This window comes from Alosa pseudoharengus, unplaced genomic scaffold, assembly GCF_046254945.1.
Source record: "Alosa pseudoharengus isolate Yale_2024_CS ecotype anadromous, Long Island Sound unplaced genomic scaffold, YU_APseudo_1.1 YU_APseudo_1.1_scf_9, whole genome shotgun sequence".
Lineage (NCBI taxonomy): Eukaryota > Metazoa > Chordata > Actinopteri > Clupeiformes > Clupeidae > Alosa > Alosa pseudoharengus.
The window spans coordinates 19,752,839-19,774,090 of record NW_027468881.1 but is presented as its reverse complement, the minus strand read 5'-3'; the positions used below and the strand labels follow the sequence as shown (position 1 = coordinate 19,774,090).

The following is a 21,252-nucleotide window of genomic DNA, read 5'->3' as shown; positions in this document are numbered from 1 at the left end:
TGCATGTAGATAGTTTCGATTGTAGATGCAATCTTTAAAGTTAATAGCAACCTCCTCACATTCTTATTTCTGATTTAAAATGCACAACAGTGCATTATATTAGGCTACAATTTAAATGGACATTTTAAACAATATTCCTCTCGTTTTCTACCTCGCTAACTCCAAAGTATAGGCGCATTCTTCCGGCTATTACGCAAAAACCTCTTGTTCTGATATAACGACTATACAATATAATATAATACAACAATACAATATAACGACTTGAGTTATCTGCTGTTTACATCGGAATAGACGTCCACAGTGTTATGGACCCATTTGTCTGCAACGCGACGTAGCCTACAACATTTTTTTTAGAAATACAGGTTACTATGACGAATGATGTAGTAGTCATTTCCATTGTAGTAGGTGCTCAAAATGCAACACAACCGTGTTCAAAGCAGGATCTATCTATCTAGATCCTATAGCAATGTATGGTTGGGGGAGGCATAGAAAAGTTGGAGAACCTGTGGCCTAAAACAATATTGGTGGTTGCAGGGTAGATTTGAAGTGAAATGGGTCGCGATGGTCTGTCATTTTTAAAAAGTGGGTCCCCAGAAAAAAAGTTTGGGAAACACTGCACTACTGGGTCGCGGAGACATGCCAGGTGGAGCGTGAACTGACGTGAAAAACAGGAGTTTTTTTATTTATTTTTTTATCTGTAGCCTGGGCCCAGGTAGCCCCCGATGCGCAATGGACGCACTGTCTTTTTCACAGGGAAGCGCTCGTGTCAAGGCAGCTTAGTTAGTCCCGACCTACATGAGATTTTGAACGTTGTTGTGAGAGTGGTGAATTTCATCAAAACCAGGCCCTTAAAAGCGCGTCTATTCTCCGCACTTTGCGAAGAGATGGTAGCTGACCAAAAGGCTGTACTGTTTCACAGCGAGGCAAGGTAGCTATCCCGAGGTAAAGTGCTGTCGCGCGTGTTTGAGCTCCGAGTCGCCTCTTCTTGGAGGAAGAGCGCATGTTTGAATCTGCAAGCACGTTCACTAATGAACATTTCTTGACGAAGCTGGCCTATCTTTTTTAAGATATATTTGATATATCTTAGCGATACATTTGAGTTAAATGTCCAGTTACAAGGCAAAGACAAGCACCTACCTACCTCACCTAGCAAATAAGATTACTGCATTCACCAAAAAAACTTGAGTAGGCTATGGGACAGGCACCTCGATCGCGACAGTATTATGCCTTTTCCGAAATCGCTGAAACGTCTGATTGGGAGACACTTTTTTTATCCCATGTATTAAACAGTAGGCCTACATCACATCCCTGCAAAGTTTATTTCAAAAATATTTCCCAACCAGCAGTGCTCAGTATGACTGGATTATGGATCCATTTAATGCAGCATGTTGGTATTTCATTGAATATATTGTACAATGCTGTAAAATGGCCTATGCTTCCTAATATGTTGCTGGAAAACAGAAATATGTGTGTTATGTATTTATTTATATTATATCTGCAGCACCAGCTGATTTTAACTCTGTTGAAGAGGATATATTTAGAACTTGTCATTATTTCAATAAATTTGACAATTTTAAGCTTGACCTACCACTTTCTTAGAGCGATGAGGGACAGGTGGGGCTCGAGAATGCCCCCTTGATCAAAGTGGGGAATGAAAGAAAAGGTTTGAGAACCACTGATCTAGTTTGTTAACTACCACAGTCACAGGTTGGGTCGCGATAGTCTGTCATTTTTAAAAAGTGGGTCCCCAGAAAAAAAGTTTGAGAAACACTGGGTTAGTAGCCTGGCGGGCCATCCTATATCATTGAAATGTATAGTCTGGCATCGAATCATTCACCTCGCTTAATCCAAGGGGCGGGCAGAGAATTGTCTTTCAAACTGCCTAGGCATGCAATAGGCCAGCGCTACGACCATATCCGTATCCGGTCGGCAAAACGGCAAATACATCCTTCTTCGAAAGGAATGACTTAAGTGCATTGTGTTGCTCAACTTTCAAAGAAAAGCACAAGTCCAACTCCTCCAAAGTTGACGCCAACGCCGATTCAAACAACCGCTCTTCGTTCGCCATAGCCACCTTCCTTGTTGTTCACCGTCGCAGGATGTCGTTATCCTGTTAAGCCCGCCTTAAGACTCTCTAACGAAATAGAGCGCTGTGATTGGAGAACATCCACGGTGTTAAGCCAATAGAAATCCCTATGGTTCGATACTAGACGTACAGGCTGAGCAAATTAATTTGCCGCCGCTAGGGTGCGTCTAGATTTCTAGGCTACCTCACCAAATAGGCCTACCCCAGACCTAAATATTATAGCCCTTAAAAAAAACAAAAAAAACTGTATTACTTCAAGTATCAAAACTGCAGTTCTTATACTGGAAATACAGTATGACACGAAAGAACTGCATAGTACAGCATAATAGCCTACTGTACTTTACTGCAGAAATGCAGTATTTTGGACATGAAAATACTACTGTAGTATAATTGCATTGTACTACAAAAAAAAAAAACTATTTTTTCTAAGGGAGGTTATTTGGTAGTACCGGTAATGGTAAATGCTGCAGATGCACAAATCTACAAAAAACAGATTATTAATATACTATATTAATTTACTTTGAAATGACTAGGGCTAGTTTACAGCATGACATTAGTTGTGTGCATATTAATAAATTACACTTAATAATGCAAAATAATTTTTTATCCGATTACTCGATGAAATAATCGCTAGAATCGCTCGATTCCAAATTGGTGCTGTTTTGTAACAACAAATTGGAGTAACATTGCAGTATCCAGATGTGCAAGCCTATTTGAGACCTATCCATGCAGGATCCATAATTGCGGCCAAAGGCGTATCCACTAAATGCTGACTTGAAGTTGATGTTTATTCAATGGCTTAGTTTGCATTATATATTAACGGTCATATTCAAATTTCCAGTGGTCTCTTAATTTTGAATATGACTGTCAACTCATTCGAATGTAGGATGACATCAGAAAAATGTGTAGAGGTCTCTTCATTTTTTCTAGATCCGTATTTTGAATTGATTAACTTTACTTTGTAGAAATCTGCTTTCACTTTGACATTAAAGAGGGGATTTTTTTTAATTGATCAAGATTCCATTTATAAAAGCAGTAAAAGGGGAAATATCCAAGGTGGGTGAATACTTTTTATAGGCACTGTATATGGAAATGTAGGACACCACTGTGATGATCCCTGCTGGGTGGCCATGAACAGACCCTTCAGGATTTCCCGCAAGTACAATTACCGGTTGCAATTTTCTGTTATTACTACAATATTATCACAAAAACAATGCCAGGGAATTTCTTCTATCATCCAAATAACTTTTTAAATTAGCCACATTTTTTAGAATTCCCTTAGCATATTCCGTCACTTTTGGCAGCAACAAACCCTAACATGGTCCAGGTGGGATGGCAATTTTTAGACATTTCTCCAGTAACACACTCCAATTCACCACAATTTTAAGCACAATTCTAACAACCAATTCAGTGACTTTTTGCCAAAACAATCACAACAAATCACAACAAACCCTCCAAACCAAGATCCTGGTGCGACCCTTTAAATTGCATAAGCAAACAGGTGCGTTCCTAAGGCATTTCCGGTGGCACAGAATACAACACTGAGCTGATGGTAACTTGGAGACCAACAAACATTTTAAAAACAAGTTTTAGTCAACATTTTGTAGAACATTACGCTAAGTATTTGTGTTGGTGTTGAACGCTTTAACCAGAAACTCTCTAGGAACAGATTGAAACGGTCTATAGTCTATATAAAGCTACGTGGACATAGTTGACAGCGCCAGGCTTATGCACATATTGAGAAGCCCTTTCGAAGTCTACACAAGCTACATGGATGTCTTGCCCTCATCAGAGACATGACATGGCACTCACGTTTAAAACTTGCAAACCCTCCTTGCGTATCTCCATGCATTTGCGTTGGCATAACTTATGTAGACTGAGAATCAGCCCAACCTCTGAGCTCTCTTGAACCAACTGTCAAGAAGAGTCACCCATGTGATCCTAAGGCAGATGCTACTTCTGTATAGATAGTATTTTTTTAAGTCAGAGCAAAGAATCTGTATTTCTGTGAATGGCTGATATGCTTGACTGGTGCTTGAGTGCAGCTGTGAGTGATGTGTGAACAAAGGAGATGTATAGCACTAGTACTGCAGTTCAGCCCAAACCCTTGAGGGACTCAAGATGCGTATGAGGGGGATGCTCACTTGAAGTACAGCTCCTTGAAAGTGAAGTGCGTCTCAACGATGCCGGTGGTCTTCACTCGAGTCCTCAACACATCTTGCTGAGTAGGAATGTAATTCTGCTGAGATATCCTGTCCAGGTCATTCAGGTAACTACAAGAGATAGAGTGTGTTTCAGAACACATAGCCATTAAAGTTATCTAAAATCTACTGGCCAAGCACAGGCATGACCAGCTGGCAAGTAACTGATAAACTAAACAGGTTTTTACAAGCATGGCACAGTGGAATTGGCTAAATCACAATCATGCTCCTCTGAGAGCAGTGTAAAATACAGCAAACTTACCAACAAGAAATCATCTCATTTTACTATTTAATTTAATCTTTAATAACTACTGCTTTTAATCTTTTATCCGTTTAATTTATATTATTTTCCATTTTACAGCCATGGAGTTAACCAGGCTTACATTTCACTACCCGTTGTACACACGTGTGTATGTGACGTATCTGAATCTAAATCTGATTGCCACATTCAATAACCATGATGGTGAAGCCTGAAAAATGACTCTGGGACTGTGATGGAAATATGGGTTGATATTTTTCTATATCTCCCAGGTTGAGTGTAAACATGGCGGGGTGAGCCGCGACTCGTTGGGCCGGCCAAGTGGCAGCCCAGCACGCCTCCTCTGTTTCCTAAATAACAGCCCCCACCTCCCATCTCCACTCACTTGCCTTACCCTGCCCTCTCACACACATTTGCGACAGCAGAGCCCCATCCCCCCCCCCCCCCCCCCATCTTGTCTAAATGCCATGTGGTCACATATGAAAGACTGGGAAAAGGCCATTGACTTTCCCTTTCCCATAAGGCATTGTACAAACAACAAATTTCACTGAATAATCCCACAATGTAAACCAACGAGTCTAATTCTCTGTTGTATACAGGTTTAGAATTTCATCACTCAACAGATGATCCGACTAAAAACAGATATCCTTTTCAGTGACACTCCTCCAAGTGGGGTAAAACATTCTTAACAAGTTTAAGCATGAACTAAGAATGCAAGATCAATCTTGTTCTTCTCCAAAGCCCCACCCCAAAACCATAAACCACAGCACTGGAGCTCTGTCAGCTACCAAGTAAACTACACAGACCAGCCTCCATTGGTTTCCCAGCAGATGACTGCCTCATGGACCCTGCCGACCCACACTGGGGCGTCCTGCCTTGGGTCTTACTAGGACGCTGAGTCGTTAAGCTGGTACTCTCTGGAACGGCCGAAGCAGTTCTGGACGCCACCATCCTTCCACAGCCTGCGGATGACGCCGGCCAGCTCCGCAGTCATCACCCCTTCCTCAGCGGAGCCGGCTAACACAAACAGCTGCCTTGCATCGTCCTGGAAAAACAGGAGAAGTGCAATGATAACAAAGTCAGAGAAACGTGTGACCATGAGAGACACAGAAATATATGATCGGGTAAACGTGTCAGGGCTTCAGACACTTTGCATTATTCAGCTTAAAGGCCTGATGGAGTAGCTCGTCTTCCTTCCTGTAGAAAACTGCTCAGTATGGGGGTAAACATGCCTGTGGTGATTTCTGATTCCGTTTTTTCTGAACATGCTTTCTAAGGTCAAAGGTCAATCTCTGACTGAGACACCTACTGCTCTGGCGGGGTCTCCGAAGTCGATCTTCAGCCGTCCCATGGCCCTGATGATGGCAATGATGGACTGGATGGTATTGCTGTACACAACCACCTTGTACTGCTTACACTCGTCCTCTGAGTAACCGTCTTCATGAATAATCCTTGGAAGACAAAAGGAACAGGATCAGGATAAAAACTCTCATAGTTTGAAGTGTTTTAGCCTAAATACTAATGCAGAAAAAAATGCTTCCTTTTGGATATTTGTAATCACCGAGTACATTTTAAGATAATCTCTGGTTAAAATATTTGAAATTTCACTGATCGACTGAGGCTGGTTGGTTGTGTCTTGAACTCTCATATTGAGATTCTAGAGGTCTTTGAAGTGAAGCAGCTGCTGATGCAGCTGTAAAGCTGTGGTTAGGTCATTGCTCAAAATAACTTACTTCATCTGTTTCACTATTGTGCTCTTCCCTGACTCTCCAGCACCTGAGAAAAGGAAAGAAAAGAGCATTGCCGTCACCTCCGAGGCCAATAATAGAACCAAATCAAGTCGCATCGCTCAACTGACCAATCACAGATCTCGGAGCGGGATCATACACGCTGAATAGAATTTTTCAATTCCTCCCTCAAACATCATGAGCCCGGCATGAACAAAGACAGGAGTCTTTCTATTTGAAGTCCTGATTATCATTATGGGTGATTAAATGCCATGAAGATGAAAGGTTGGCCTGATGTCACCACCTAGGGACTTGCTGCTCTCCAGCAAAGAGCTGAAAGAGCACCAGCCGACTGGCAGACAAGGAGGATGGGTGGCTTATTTATACACAGCATTACTACATAGATTGCATGTAGCTAACAATCCTAAAAAAATGCCCGATATATACATTGCAGTTTGGCCAGACAGCTCACATCACATCCCATCAATGCAGTGCAGTGCGTGCTCCATTATTCAGTGACAGGGACATCCACACAGAGACTCCACCAGCCTGCGATTTAGAGTCGTCAGCAGCAGCTTATATTTTGAAGACTGAGAGAATTCACAGTTTAGTTCTAAAGCCCTGCTGGCTCACTGGCCTATATTTATAGCAATGTGTGGGTTTTACTGATAGACATGGGGATGATCATGCGGAAAATTTCTCTCACTCACACACACACTCTCACACTTACAGACACAGAAACACAGCCTGAAGGAGCACAGTCAAACCCCTCCTCCAGTCAGGTGGGAACCTGGTCAGACTCTAAGCTGAGAGGAACCCACAGAGCATCTGATCAGTCGACTGGTTTCCATTCCACAACAGTGCAGCCACAGACCCTATCGCCATCTACACCAACTTCACTCACCAACTAGGCTACCACACAACAGCTATCCGTCTGTGTCAGCTCTGAAGCCAGTTCCGTGTTTCACACTGAGAACACACAACACATTTCCTCACGTAAAGTAAAAGGGCAGCAATCTTAGTTGAGTGCAATGACACCTCTTACTCAACATTAATGAAACCAGAGTTGGAGACATGGTTGGTAGCCTAAGACTTTACAATCTGCTACACTAGCATCAAACTGACATATTTTCATATGAACAATTAAGACATTTACTTGTCAACAATAGATTAACACAGGATCACTCGCCAGTATCTGAATACAACAGACATAAGATGGCCTTTCAATGGCCATCTATCATAACACAGCTGGTTCCCTAAAACGTCATAAACTGAAACAGGAAGGTGATCTCTGTTGCGAAAGTCATCGTTCCTAGCCAACACCCAGATTACAACCCGATGATCAAGCACTGCTGCTAAAGCACAGTCCACGTTTAGCTTTGTTAACTATTTATTATGACCACCCTAGAACCAGCGTTGGCAGTCCCATGGTGTTTGTCAAAATTTGACTTTCTCTTCGCTCATCCACTGAAAGCGGTGAAAATATGCCTTATGTTACCAAACGAGGGAATCTGAAGTTTCAGGTCAATATCTCAAATGGTTTGCCCGTGGCGTCCATTTGAATTTCGGGTGCCACGGCCGTAATTGACACATTGGAATTTCACATTTCTAATAGTGGTAGAAGGCTGGAAACTGGTGTGGTAGTTCATTGTAGTCTGTACTACACAATTCTGGAGGCAGAATCAACATTCCTTACTGTTTGGGTGAGAGGTGGTTCAAGTCCTAAAAAATGTTGACGGCATGTGTGATTTTTCACTTTTTGGGTGGCCTTAGCACCACAATTAATGATCATATTTATTCTAAACAGGATAATTTGTTATATGTGGGAACCTTGCTCTTGCCAAAATGAATTTGAAGGGTATGGTACCTCTGGCGGGAGTTTTATGGGGGTCCAAAAACCCTCTCCGGCAGAGGTGACTCTTTTAGAACCCCATATTTGGACCCCCAAATGACCATGTGGGCACTTGATGATCCTAATGGGATTTATACCATATAAAGATACATATTTAGATAGATAGATAGATAGATAGATAGATAGATAGATACTTTATTGATCCCCAGGGGAAATTCATTTGTTCTTTCTTTTAATGAAAGAAAATTTTTGACTATGAAGCTCCATAATATGAATTTTATTCTTCATAATGCACCATTTTGGACATTGTTTCCAGAAGTCTGGAATGTAGATCAGAGAGAATTTAGTGATGATAAAGCATGAAAATAGTGGAAATAACTTAGTATTATGCTCAGTGATGGCAAACAATTAAATACTGAGACTGTCACGGATTAACCCCTTATCCCCCATGAAAGAGACCCGCCATCAAACTTTTAAAGAACTAAATAACAAGAATGTTACATAATGTAAGAACACTACAAATAAAAAATTGTTTTTCCTTGCCCCTGTAACTCTCCAAATAAAATGGAAAATTAAATTGAATAGTGTCTTTAACTATTATCCAAGAAATTGTGGAAGCAGTGGCATAATTTTGTCATGGTCCTTTTGATCAAGTTTGTATTGGCGAGCACTGCGTCCATAGATGTCTGGCACACTGACACAACAAATTATATGTTGGAATGGCACTCAACAGGGGATCTGTCTTGGGTCCGATGGCCATGTGAGGATGTTGTTGACACACTTCATGAATTTCACAAATTGTATTTTCCTGGCTGGAAAATTGAGTTTTGTTGCTAAGAACATTTCATTCTTCTTTGTTAGTGCAGAAGATATTAAAAAACATGAGGAAACATTTGAATTGGAGAGTTACGCCTCAGACAAAACGATCAGTGGAACACGATCGCATCATTGCTTGATAACAATTTTCAAAAATAATATACAGATGAAAATATCACAGGATACAATATTCACAGATGTCGATGCCGGACAACGATCGGATTCAGAACACTTGGATACAGAACACCCGGAGGCAGAACACTCGCAGTCAGACCGGCTACAAAACTCAATTTTCCAGCCAGGAAAATACATTGCCTGTATCTATGATGATGACTGGTTCATTGGAAACATTGTTGAACATCCAGATAAACATGGTGACGTTTTTGGTGAAATTCATGAAGTGTGTCAACAACATCCTCACATGACCATAGGACCAAAGACAGATCCCCTGTTGGGTGCCATTCCAACATATCATTTGTTGTGTCAGTGTGCCAGACATCTATGGACGCAGTGCTCGCCAATACAAACTTGACCAAAAGGACCATGACAAAATTATGCCACTGCTTCCACAATTTCTTGGATAATAGTTAAAGACACTATTCAATTTAATTTTCAATTCAATTTTATTTGGAGAGTGACAGCGGCAAGGAAAAACTCTTACACTATGTAACATTCTTGTTATTTAGTTCTTACACTATGTAACATTCTTGTTATTTAGTTCTTTAAAAGTTTGATGGCGGGTCTCTTTCATGGGGGATAAGGGGTTAATCCGTGACAGTCTCAGTATTTAATTGTTTGCCATCACTGAGCATAATACTAAGTTATTTCCACTATTTTCATGCTTTATCATCACTAAATTCTCCCTGATCTACATTCCAGACTTCTGGAAACAATGTCCAAAATGGTGCATTATGAAGAATAAAATTCATATTATGGAGCTTCATAGTCAAAAATGTTATTTCATTAAAAGAAAGAACAAATATGTATCTTTATCTGGTATAAATCCCATTAGGATCATCAAGTTCCCACATGGTCATTTGGGGGTCCAAATATGGGGTTCCAAAAAAATCACCTCTGCCGGAGAGGGTTTTTGGACCCCCATAAAACCCCCGCCAGTGGTACCATACCTTTCAAATTCATTTTGGCAATAGCAAGGTTCCCACATATAACAAATAATCCGGTTTAGAAAAAATATGATCATTAATTGTGGTGCTAAGGCCACCCAAAAAGTGAAAAATCACACATGCCGTCAACATTTCTTAGGACTTTGGTGACCCACCTCTCACCCAAACAGTAAGGAATGTAGATTCTGCCTCCAGAATTGTGTAGTACAGACTACAATGAACTACCACACCAGTTTCCAGCCTTCCACCACTATTAGAACAGACGTTATGGGCTTCCAAAAATGGCAAAAGATGAAATGTGAAATTCCAATGTGTCAATTACGGCCGTGGCACCCGAAATTCAAATGGACGCCACGGGCAAACCGTTTGAGATATTGACCTGAAACTTCAGATTCCCTTGTTTGGTAACATAAGGCATATTTTCATCGCTTTTCAGCAAAATCTGAGAGGTGTCATGTACATGGGTGGCTGAGTTGGCGTGGAATGACCCATATATGGTTTATGTTATCTTTGTGCTAGTACTCTCACAAAACGTATCAATGAAGCTGAAACATTTTGCTGCCAGGTCAGAAAAATAAATTGTATATTGCAGCAATATAACACGAGAAGGGGATTGCTACAAAAATGTATAGAAAAAAAATGCAATGTCAAGATATCTACCCTTTACCATATCTCACGATTGGCATGGGGTACTTTCCATAAGATCATCTCTCAATGCAAATCAAACCAGCTATAAGGCTAACTGAAACAAAACCAAGCCAATCTCTAGGTATGGTGAAAGGTGTGATGATGTGGGTCTATTTTAATTCTAAAGGCTAAGGAAACTTTATCAGGGTGCATAGTATCCCGGATTCATGAAATAACTGGCTTTTAAAAATAAAAATCTGCCTGCCTCTATGGGAATTTAACATAGGGGTATATATACTTATGGCCCCTGTATTTTAAGGAAGAACATTTATTTATTTACGATACATTATTCATTCACAAATTGGTTTCCTTGACGGTTGGATTCTCCTCATTGTTTTAATTAAGGCATTAAAGGAACACGCCACCCAATGTCAGTAGTAATATATGTTCTTACCTTAACTTTCACGAGTTGAGTCATACCTCTCCCGTGTCGGTACGTGCACTCAAACGCTCTGGTGCGCGACCGAATGTGTTAGCATGTTGCTATGCTAGCGGGCTCAGACGTAGCCATAGAGGTAGGAAGATAGCAGTAATCAAAAACATCCACGTTTTCCCTACTTAAATACAGTTGCACGAGTAGTTGATAAAAATGTGTAAGGTCACACAACATGAAACGTGGCGATTTTCCAAGCGAATAAACAGGAGAACTACAATGTGTGGCGCAATAGCACTTGGGAGTACTTCGACCTAGCGTAGTAATATTAATTAACACCTAATTGTAGATCCAGTTCAGCCGACCCCTCAGCCTCTGCCTCCGAGGTACACACAGTCATTTCCGTAAATAGAGACAACCTGCCCTGCTGCCGTTAGTTTGAGCTGACTTAGCAAAGTAGCAGGTATGTATGTAAAGTAGATTGTGAACAATCATGGTTATAACATGCATTGTGAAGGGTTGTGATAACAAGCAGAAGTATTATAGTGATTTCATGTTTCATAGAATTCCGCTTGCTGCAAACGGCAGAAAGCATGGCTGGGATCTACAATTAGGTGTTTATTAATATTACTACGCTAGGTCGAAGTACTCCCAAGTGCTATTGCGCCACACATTGTAGTTCTCCTGTTTATTCGCTTGGAAATTCGCCACGTTTCATGTTGTATGACCTTACACATTTTTATCAACTACTCGTGCAACTGTATTTAAGTAGGGAAAACGTGGATGTTTTTGATTACTGCCATCTTCCTACCTCTATGGCTACGTCTGAGCCCGCTAGCATAGCAACATGCTAACACATTCGGTCGCGCACCAGAGCGTTTGAGTGCACGTACCGACACGGGAGAGGTATGACTCAACTCGTGAAAGTTAAGGTAAGAACATATATTACTACTGACATTGGGTGGCGTGTTCCTTTAAGATCAATTCCCAAAAGATAATTTTTTTATTATTCCTCTTTTTAGTCAACTTTAGCATGTGTATGTACAGGGTATGTAAACTTATGAGCACAACTGTACTAATCCGTTAATATGAAAATAGAAAACGCAATATATGAAAATTGTAAAATAATTATAATTTAAAAACGCAAACATATTCTGACATTATCGCTTTTACGTTAATGTTTTACGATACATTAAGATGATTCATCAGACCTGATGTGTTTTCTCTGAGGTTTCAAGACAACCATGTACTGTTATACCCTCCTGAAAGGCTGCTCTAGAACAAAGAAATTCTAACCAACTGCCCTGCTAGCCCCTCTCATGCACAAGAGACCACAGAGATGGAAAGCTCCTTGATGGTCTTTAAACCACCTTAACAGAATTGTTTCAATGTCTTGACCATGGCAAAACAGTAAAGTCTTCATCCAAGGACCTTGTCTACTAACTGTGGCAGCTGAAATAACTGAAAGCAGAGCCAGGCCAGCATTTTCATGTGAGACCCTCACTGTGGTAATGGGAGAATTGCTGAATTGATGACTTTGTGTGCCAGCACCTACTTTTTTATGTCCTTAACACATCCTTGGTTAGAATCATTTTCATCCCCCTCCAACACGCACTCCAAGCCAGGTCAATTTGCTTTCCAACAATTGTCCCATAGGAGAGCAGATGAGCAAATGATTGTGAGACTTTATGCAAAAAACATAGCAACTTTCCAGTTTATAGACAATTACATGATAAATAATGCATTACTTAACCACTCAAAAAAAATATCAAGGATATTAAACAAGGCACCATTCACACACGACTCGACGTCATAGTGAAACTTGAACAATCCTAACAAAGGTTAGGGCCAGTAATCTTAGAAGACCTCAGTAAAGGCTTTAGACAAGTAAGCATCATAGGTTAAGATCATCCATGACTCACATTCCTAGTATGAACAACCTGTCTAATGTATCGTTAGCTGTAATAGTCATGTGTGCACTGCCAACAGATGGTATTTTTTAGGGAATCCCCTGCTTTAGCCTATACCTACATACAACCCCTCGAACACCTAATACATGATCATAATGTAACATGAAGCTAGCTTCTTCCCCAGTCATACAAGAAGATCTCAAAACCATACAGAGCCTATCCATCCTTCTGATCAAATGTGAAAATAACTCTGGCTATCTTTACACTACTGGTCATGACTATGGCTGCAAAGGGGTGGAACATTTCCAGTACATTTTCTTTTTTTACAATTTGCAATAATAAATAGTCAATGAAATGGTGTTAGCTAGCTTAGCATATCTGATTCACTGACAAACAAGCTACTATATGAACACATTCACATTAGCAAACATAGCCTAGTATTTGCTAGTCAACCTTTAATACCATAGATCAAATATATTTACCCCAGTAATACCAAAACTAAGTTTTAAAATACAGTTGTGTGGCTTCAATTATCCTGCAGTAGTGTGCAGGATTCTTAAAATGATCTGTCATAAAGGAATGCACAGTGCATACGGGTTGTGTGTGTGTGTAGGGCTGAAACGATTCATCGAGTTACTCGAATAACTCGATTACAAAAATTACTCGAGGCAAAAACCCTGCCTCGAAGCCTCGTTAAATTCCTATGACGCGCACTATACGCGCAGGGATCTGATTGTTCCACACGGACCGTTGTTCAGGAAGCACACCACTAGCGCGTGAATTGTGATACATTCTGAATTTAGCTGGCGCGATGGCGGAGTCAAGATATCCATAAATGGCAGAGAATGTCTAAAGTTTTCAAGTAAAGTTTTGGGATCATTACATACTCAAAAAGGAAAAGAACAAGCATCTGAACCTAAATATCCACTCCATGCTGTTTCACCAAGCGTCAATAAAGTAGGCTAGGCTATTTATCAATCTATCTAGCCTGTCTATCATCTATCTATGTAGCCTATAGCCTACATTGATGTTGGCTGATTTTAATCACATACTGTATTTGTAGCGATGTCGTGATGGCTTGTTTAGCTTTGATGTTTTTAAGTAAGTAAACTTATTCACGTTCAATTGCAAGACAGTATGCCTAAAAAAGAACCCCTCACACACATGCATGCACCCTCATCTTTCCTCACGCACCGCACGCGTGCACACACACACACACACACAGGTTGCTAGGTTACCATAGCAAATAGGCTCACCCCAGAAATGATTTTTTAGTAGCCTAATGGTAAAATTATTTGTTAGTAGCCTAATGGTAGGCTATGTTTTAGTAGCCTAATGGTACAATTATTTGTTAGTAGCCTAATGGTAAATGCTGCAGGTGTAGAAATCTACATAAAACAGATATAGATTACAGGTCTAGATTACAGCATGAAACTTGTTGTAGGCTACATATTAATACATTAAATTGCTTTCCCTCTTCTCCCTCCCAGCACTTCACAACATAGTATGGACAGCTTTGTTCGCCCAGCTAAGTCATGCACAAGAGGCTGCAATTTTACAGAGAGCATTTTGAACATTATTTAATTGATGGCACTGGCACTTAAAAACACTAAATGGGTAAATTGCAATAAATGGGCTTAGTTTTGTAGCCTAATCTTGGAGTTAGAATAAATACCTCTGGGCCAATTGCTTGATCATTTTACAGCTATGTCATTTTCGTTATGCATTATGTGTTTTGGTTGTTTAAAAATGCAAAAGAAAAATTATCCGATTAATCGATTAATTGATCGATAAAGTGCTAGATTAATCGATTACAAAAAGAATCGATATCTGCAGCCCTATGTGTGTGTATGTGTTTGTGTGTGTGTGTGTGTGTGTGTGTGTGTGGGGTGTTCCTCAATAGCCCTGTTGCGAGTAGTGTGCTGTTAACTTGGGTGAACACAGATGAACCGGTTAGCTAACTTAAATTTTCACTGCAAGTCCGTCCAGAGACTATTGAAGTTGATCTCCGAATCACCAAAAACCCAGGAACCAATCACAACCACTTATCCGGCATGGGGCGGCCTTTATATGATGACAGTCAGGGGGGTACAGTTAGCAGTGCTGTTCAACATAACCAATGGCTGCGCTAATGGTGCCAGTGGAATATGGACATGCATTTTCTTTGGAATTGAATAAACAACTGCATTTAAAATCTGCATTGGTTTTACCAAGAGTATGCTTCAGCATATTTGTTTTTTAACTACATTTAAGTCCCCTGTTACAGGCCAACCTGCAAATGTGTTAATTTCTATAGAAGGTTTCCCACTTTAAAATTCCCAGAATTGTGCAACCCTAGTCATGACACACTGTAGACTGGAAGCCAGCCCAAAGCTCTGGCTGTGTGGGCTATATACAACGATAGACAGATGAGCAACACTAACATAGTCATTCACGTTACCTAAGCATGCTTGAGTTGATTTTGGTTGACAAAAGGGCTGCTGCTAGAGAAGCAAGAAGTTTAGATTCCGCTGTTATACAAGATATTATAAGCTGCTTTCAGATATAATCTCCAGAGTATATGCAGAGCTTTGTCAAATGGAGGTCCGACCCTTCGGGTGATTCAGATATGATGCTAACCTGCGGACCTTATGCTGACATATGTGTGAACGACACACACGCACATGAATAGAATCTCCGTGTGGTTGACAAGGCCGACTGAGTCCATTAATTCCGTATAACAGGACACACCTCGAAGGCCGTTATCCCGCTTATCACCCGGTTGCCACTGTAAAGCAAAGGAAACACACGGTTCCGTTTAAAAAGAAGCTCACTAGTTCAGCTTGTTGTAGGCTACAACTTTAGCATGGACAGTTAGCTTGTTTACAGTTGATTCCATTGTTGCGAAGCCTGCAACCAAAGATTCTAGAGCGCTGCAACCGTCGTCCTACTATGGTTGTTATAGTTACCATTCATAAGCATTGATGGAACGGTGTCCTGTTATTCAGAATTAATAGCCACCCCACCAGCCAATCAGAAAAGAGTATTTCTTCTCTCCGGGTGATAAATCTGAATAACTGCTGCAACATTCTAATTCCATCAACTATTATTCACCTTATTCAGCCCCGCCCATTTTTTAAAATTCCACATTGTCTTTAAACTTCCGGTCGGTTAGCTACGTCTAGTTAGCTTCATTGGGATAACACAGCAGAAGAGGATAGAGAGGCTATCTTGGGAGGAAAACGACAAATGCCATCAGGAGGTCAGATTTGCAATTGTACTTCGCTACCCAAGGCTATTCACCCCTATGGAGTGGGTAGACGATATGCGGCAGTGGCCGCTGTATCATGGAGAAACTCGCAAATCCGTATCTGTTTGGTAACTATGGTAACTAGTTTAGAAAGTCATTACAGAACAGCCGCTCCAAAGTCTGTGTTTTCCTAACTTCAGATAGGAAAGGTGTATAACAGAAATGTCTTAAGTCACCAAAATCCTAAATAAACGTTCCTAACTTTAGGATGACCCATAACATATGATGCCCGTCATCTCGATAGAGCTCTGCTATCTCAATGTATCGCAATGGATGCTACTGCTCAAACGGAAGTTCGGAGACAATGTGGGCAAAGCTAGCGCCCCCATGTATGCGCGCAGAATAAGGTGAATATTAGAATGTACACAACTTTGGAATATGAAAGGAGCCCAACATACAGAAAAACTACCATACAGAACACTCCTGTCCTTTCTAATAAGTTTTTTTTTTTCATTTGTGGAGAGAAATGGCACTATGCACAGTCACAACAAAGGGTTTTACAGGTTTATGACCAGCCATGCACATATATCAATTTGTGACACTGTCAGATATTTAAAATATCAGTAAGGCTTAAACCAATAGTTGAAGTTCAGGACTAAAACCAATGGGCCAACAACATGAAAGTCGTGCAAAAACCTTCTATATAAAGGATGAAAGAGGACAATCCAGGACTATTAACAGCATCCCATAAACAAGTGGAGAAAAACATTCTTATTAAAACACCAACTTCTGCCCAATAGTTGGGGTGGGACAAAATATTGACACCGCATCGTATCACTTTTTGTTTTGTTTATCTAAAATATGAAATTCTACACTCATCTGTCAATTTGACTTCCCATAATCACTACATAATGTATCCTCGTGGTGGCACTTATCAAATAAATGATGGTAATCTTTTACAAACTGTAGAATGATTTTTATATTTTAACCTAAAACTCTGTTTGAATTCAGCTTGAATTCAGCTGTAAATTGCAGTGAATAAACACATAATTTCAGCTCTTTGCCTTTTTCTTCCTCCTCATTTACGTTGATAATGTGACATATCATAGATTAATCTTTTTTCCATATGTTAAGTATTGCATAAATCACTGTATCATGATCTTGTGGGCAAAGTATTGTTTCGCTTTGTGAGTTACTCTGTGATTCTCACCCTTAACCAATAGTGATATGCACTGGAGTAGCATGATTACCATTTAATCATGGAGTATCATGATTAAATTTAAGTGTGTACTATCAAGCAGATAATTGCATAAGTTATTTTACCTCACCAACCCACCTAATCCCTGCTCTCTGGGTTGTTTTATATTTTACCTTTAAAATTACAAACCATATTATCACATTTATTTCATTAGGCTACACATTTTCTTTTTCATCAGTTTGAAAGAGTGACGTTTTATATCCTTGATAATGACCAGTGCGGGACACTGCGTGAGTGGTTCTTTATACATAGCAAGACATACCACTGTCAACAGCACCTGTACAGAAAATGTTCAGTGTACAAACAGGCTAAAATTGCTGAGTGTAAACAGCCACAAGAACTTAAAGGGTTAGATTGAGTCTGATTGTTGAATTGGGTCACTAGATCCGTCACACATTCATGGTATAAATTTCCCAGCTAGAAATGCCTCTACAGAAAATGTGCGACAGACTACGAGGAAATACACAGAAGCCAGACTAAAAATGTGGAATTCAGAGCGCTTGCTGTTGCATGTTTCTACACGAAGACTACACTTAGGACAATGCTGCTGACAAATACATTCATTTCCATGAACATCTGTGGTTGATTTGACCATAGGAACAGTTCACATAGCACTCAGCCCAGTGTGTCCTCACTTTAGTTAGTTAAGTTAAGTGGTGGAGCACAAGCATGTTGGCAATCTGGTCAAGACCTCAAAAAATGTAAAAGGCATACAGCAGAGACACATCAATAATTTGCTTGATAAGTTTTGACAAATCAAGCATCCTGGTTTCAGCAGAACTTGTGTGCATCATGTAATCTGTTATGAAGGGGAGAAATAGACAGAAATAAAAACCAAAACAGAGTTATCTGTAGAGCCAGTGACATTTCCTGTCGGGGAGAAAAAAAACTACGGAAATCATGAAGCAATAGGTTTACACAATTCAGTCAATTTAATCCAAGCTACCAAGGGCTGAATATGGGAATGGGATGAACATTGTACCAGGGAGAGTTCAGCTGATTCAAATATTCCAGTGAGGTGGAAGCAGTTGTCTAAAAGGCCAGACACACTGCTATCAGTGGTGGATTAACATGCACAAAGGTTGGAGAATCACCAGCCAGCCTGAGATGTGCAACTTCAATGACAGACATCTTGAAGAGAGAGGGAATATATCAGCCAACACCATAACACTGTTGCTACTGACTTCAAGTGGCTCCCTGGACTTCACATACTTTACCACGACTTTCGTAAATGTTCTTCCTGAAACAGACGAGGCAATGCTGTCCAGGCCGACAAAGATGAGCCAGACCTCCAATGAGGAGGGGCCTTTGGCCAGTAGCCTAAAGCCCGAGCTGCTCTCGGCCAGTGTTTGAGGAGCCAGTTATTTGGGAGTCGCATTCATGGTGAAGCAGGGCATGTTTCATTAAGCCTGTTGAAAAGATTTCCTGCCGCCAAAGCACAGTGGTTTTATGCATCCAGAGCAAAAGCCAAACTCCATGGCTTTGCCCAACAAATTCTGTTCCAACGCCAACAAATGGAGGGAACAGTGTCTGGAAAATAGTTTGTATGTACACTTCTCTCCATTTCCCTCAAGTGTCATGCAGAGGTTGTTACACTCGGCCACAGAAAAATGTAATTCGCTGTAGGTGCCACAAATTAGCAAAAGGCAAAAATGGGTGCCTTTCAGTGGCACTGAAAACATAGCATTCTCTCTGACAGAGATAATTAGATACAGATAAGTATGGCAACACTAACATCGATCACCAGGAAGAACATCAGGCACAAGCAGAATATAAACACAAAACATGAAATATAGCGATTGCCCTTTTCCTCGAAGTGGTTTTAACTACCTGGAAAGTAGGCTATTCTCCCAAATGTTTTGACTCAGTATGCCCACATTCCAGAACAACAATGGTTGGCTATAATAACAAAGTGAATAAAGTCATGAGTCCTTTTAACCACAATCTATTTGCCATTATTCACAGAAACAGACTGAATTGTGCAACCAAGACGGCAACTGGTTACATGAAATGCGCAACTAACCAGGAAAACATACACTTACAACAAAGAGTAGCCTACTGAAGTAACCTACGTCTATACTCTGCTTACAAGGAAAATGCCAATATGTGTTAGTTAATCGATTAGTTGGTTTCCTACTAGTTAAAAGTATGCATATCCACAAGGACAAGGCTAAATGGACCGCATTACAGTGGATATCATAGCCAAGTGTAGCCTACTACATAAGATATGGGGAGTCAGCTGTCGTCCCCGTCAAACATGGCCATTACAGACAGCCGAGAATTATTTTTGCTGGAAACACTTAATCCATTCACTTTTAGCAATGTCTGTGTCGATACTCACCGAGAAGAAGCAGTTTAACTTCTCTGGATGCCTTCTTCTCATCCTCCCGGAGATTGCGGTCTATCATTTTACTCCTCTCCATAGCCGCTTTATCTTCGGCGCTTAGTGTGCAACCCATTTTCAAAACCAGTCTACAAAACTATTTGTTGGAACCGGGCAATTGAGTAAATGCTTTGGCTAAACACACGCTTAGTTCTAACGTTTGTTGTCAAAACTTCAACAACTTACACAGCGCAACAAAGAAAACCAGGACTTAACAAAAAAGGCGTTGGCACTTAACGCAATTCTCTAACGTGGGAGAATGGACAATGTATAAGCCATCCGCAAACGCACTTAGAGCAAACACAAAATAAGCAACAACAGAAAATATATAACAGCAGGCTGTTAACGAGCTATTGTCATTCAAACTAGCGTTAGTTGTATGAGTTTGGTCGCAAACCTCCGAGCTACATATAACACTTGGCTAGCAGTTTGACTTGTATGAATACTTACCTAAAAAGTAACGATAGCTATCCTAGCTGGCTAGAAGCTAAGTTACATGAGTTTCATTAGCACTGTTAGCTAGTAATCTTTAACACTTGAAGTACGTTAAGACGAAGTAATTAACAGAACACCAGAGTGTAAAAGAAAACACAAGAAACTCCAAACGTCCATACGTAATTCATGTACATCTGCTTCAAATAGTTCAAAAAGTTTTGTGTTATCCTCGGGCTAACTTACAGCTCCTCGTATACCCCCGCTCTTTCAGACTACTGCTGCTAGTGTAAAAGAAAAATGCAGAACTGCAAAAAAGAGGAAAAACGGAGTGGATACTGGGAAATGTAGTTAAATGGAATGTGGGCTATGTTCAACACAGCCTAATGTTAAAAAGTAAGTTTTTTCTTTTCTTGTCAAGACAATTTACCAGTTATGGTGATAATAATTATAACAACAACAAAAAAAAAAACACTGGGAAGAGCTGTAATAAAACAGGGACACCGAATGACTGTGAGCCTACATGTCTCCTAGCATAGAAATCTAGACGCGCCCCTAGCGGCTACATGTCTCCCACTTCCAGTTTTCCAAAAGATTTAGGCCCTAGAGGGCGCTCGCGCGTGTCTTAAATGAGGTATGTCAAATGTTTTAACAAACTATTACCACTGAGATAACATGCCATTTTATTAGCGTGAATTGGAAAGGACATGTCCGTAAGCTAATCCAAATTGAAATGTTATCTTTCAAGACTCAACTGTGGAATGATAGGTAGCAGGTAGGTCTAATATCTGCCTACAACGTTCTCAGCGCAGTTTTCTCTGATTGTTGATTCGCTGACATTTTTATCAGGCCCGCGACGGTTTCACACCGAGGTGAAGTTAGTTTGATATTTGATATTCGGATATTCGACAGATA

At 40.4% G+C, this 21,252-nt stretch overlaps 1 protein-coding gene across 1 annotated transcript in view; it reads right to left on the bottom strand.

Moving 5' to 3' along the window:
- gnai3 (guanine nucleotide binding protein (G protein), alpha inhibiting activity polypeptide 3) overlaps nucleotides 1–20,753 on the bottom strand; it is a 31,667-nt gene extending 10,914 nt beyond the window's left edge. Inside the window, exons 1-5 of the mRNA XM_076275527.1 lie at nucleotides 19,864–20,753; nucleotides 6,280–6,322; nucleotides 5,856–5,997; nucleotides 5,434–5,591; nucleotides 4,231–4,359 (exon numbers count right to left, since the gene is read on the bottom strand). Of these exons, the coding sequence (XP_076131642.1) occupies nucleotides 4,231–4,359; nucleotides 5,434–5,591; nucleotides 5,856–5,997; nucleotides 6,280–6,322; nucleotides 19,864–19,981 (590 nt within the window). The 5' untranslated portion in view covers nucleotides 19,982–20,753. The remainder of the gene's footprint in view (nucleotides 1–4,230; nucleotides 4,360–5,433; nucleotides 5,592–5,855; nucleotides 5,998–6,279; nucleotides 6,323–19,863) is intronic.
- Nucleotides 20,754–21,252: the final 499 nt, after the last annotated feature.